At 46.1% G+C, this 1,968-nt stretch overlaps 1 protein-coding gene across 1 annotated transcript in view; it reads right to left on the reverse strand.

Annotated features, from left to right (window-relative positions):
• Positions 1–487: 487 nt before the first annotated feature.
• snrnp70 (small nuclear ribonucleoprotein 70 (U1)) overlaps positions 488–1,968 on the reverse strand; it is a 24,411-nt gene continuing 22,930 nt past the window's right edge. The window contains exons 9-10 of the mRNA XM_015022907.1: positions 1,462–1,561; positions 488–1,378 (exon numbers count right to left, since the gene is read on the reverse strand). Coding sequence (XP_014878393.1) covers positions 655–1,378; positions 1,462–1,561 — 824 coding nt within the window. The 3' untranslated portion in view covers positions 488–654. The remainder of the gene's footprint in view (positions 1,379–1,461; positions 1,562–1,968) is intronic.

Here is a 1,968-nt window from a genome sequence, read left to right on the forward strand (position 1 = left end):
TTGTGTGGGTTTAAAACACCAAATGTAAATTTTTTTTTTGTTTAAGAAATTTCATTTTTTTAAAAAAAAAAAAAAAAAAAAAAAAAAAAAAAGATATAAATGACCAAAACAGACCACTTCTGTTGTAAAGCCATGTCTTTATTAAAATGATCCTCCAAATCTAGAAACAGCAGATCAAATAAAATAAAAAAATTAGATAAGACAACAGCCTCCCCGTTGTTTCAATGCTATACCAGTTTCCAAATTACATGTTAGTTGGGTCAAAATGAGCACATTATCTAACAGACCTGCAACATTTTTTTAAACAGAATGGCTAATGCAAACTAATTTAAGTCCAATTTTTCTGCCTTAAATTTCCAACCAAGTCAAATGAACGTTAGCTGGGATCCCTTCCCACTTCCACTCCACTTCATTCCCCTCTCCTCCCTGTGATTACATTTAATGGGACAGATAACTTGGGCAATGAAGGATAACTGTTTGACTGAGATCAAATTTAAATGTGTTCATTGTACATGAAACATACTGACAGGAAAGCTAGCCAGACAATTCAATTACAGGAAGCCCTGAAAGGGAGGGCTGAAAGTCGTGGGCTGAGGAGAAGCACACCAGAAAATGACTTGTGTGGAAGTGAAGGGGTTCTGATGGAGGAACTGCTCAATACTCATCTCCTTGTCCCTCCATCTTGTAGCCGTTCTCACCAGAACCATAATCCTCTGCTGATTGGAAGGACTGCTGATCCATCATTCCGTCCTGACTGTACTCCTCCATGTTGGCCGGCGCACCATCATCCTCGTTACCCATTTCGTCTTGGGGGCCAATGTCATCTCGTGTGGGGGCATGACGCTCCTCTCTCCGTTCACCCCTCTCCCTCTCCCCACGCTCCCTCTTATGCTCCCTGTCCCTGTCCCGTTCCCTACGCCTGTCCCGGTCCCTGTGGCTCCGCCTTCTGTCTCTGTCCCTGTCTCTGTCCCTGTCTTTGCGCTCCTCTGCCCCCTCAGCCACCTCTCCTCCATGCTCCTCTGGCACACGTTCCCCACCCTCTGGAGGACCATCCCCCTGGCCAACCTCATCCCCATCTAGACCTTTGCCTCTCTCCCTGTCTCTCTTCCGATCCCTGCTCTTACTCCTCCTCTTACGGTCTCTACTTCTTTCTCTACTCCTGCTGTCTCCTCCTCCTGCCCCCCCACGTTCTCGGTCTCGGTCTCGACGTCGGCTACTACTCCCACCATCTTCTCCCACCACAATCCCTCGTTCTCTCTCCCTATCTCGCTCCCTTGACCGAGTGTGACGGCGCCTTTCACGGGACCGGGACCTCCGCCGTTCTCTGTCCTTGTCACGATCGCGGTCTCGACTGCGCTCCCTTCTTTCTCCACGGTCGCTGAGTATTGAGAACAAAACAAAAACCATCAATAAGAATGCGTTCTTCAACCCTATAGAACCTTTCTGAAAAGAATCACTCACGTGCCCAGTGAACGATCATCGTAACGTGATGCATCGTCTCGACCAGAGTGCTTGATGTTGACGTCAGCTCCACCTCTCCGTGTCCCACCCAATCCTCCTCCTAGACGGAGTAGAAGCAGCAAACCAGTTCATTTAGAAGGTCTGAAACTATGGATTGAACCATACCTTTTAATACCCTAGAAAGATAATCTGGCTGTACTGCAATGGGTATAACTAAGTTGACAATGCTTTCATGCTGTTAGTTACATGGCAGTAAGTTGGAGCACCCCCTCAGGCCAAAACACAAACATGGATTACCACTTGTTTTGCTTCTTCTTTCAACTCAGTCCACAGCTTTTGTAATTAACACTTAACATCTGTCAGATAACAATAAATACAGTTTCTTGTATACTAACACAAGATAGAGGCAAATTCTTTAAGGTTGGAGCCATCATTTTTATGCTATACCAGGGGTCCCCAAACTTTTTCCTGTGAGGGCCACATAACTTTTCCCTTCTCTGGTGGGGG

This window comes from Poecilia latipinna, unplaced genomic scaffold, assembly GCF_001443285.1.
Source record: "Poecilia latipinna isolate Pla-1442-1.1 unplaced genomic scaffold, P_latipinna-1.0 Scaffold3135, whole genome shotgun sequence".
NCBI lineage: Eukaryota > Metazoa > Chordata > Actinopteri > Cyprinodontiformes > Poeciliidae > Poecilia > Poecilia latipinna.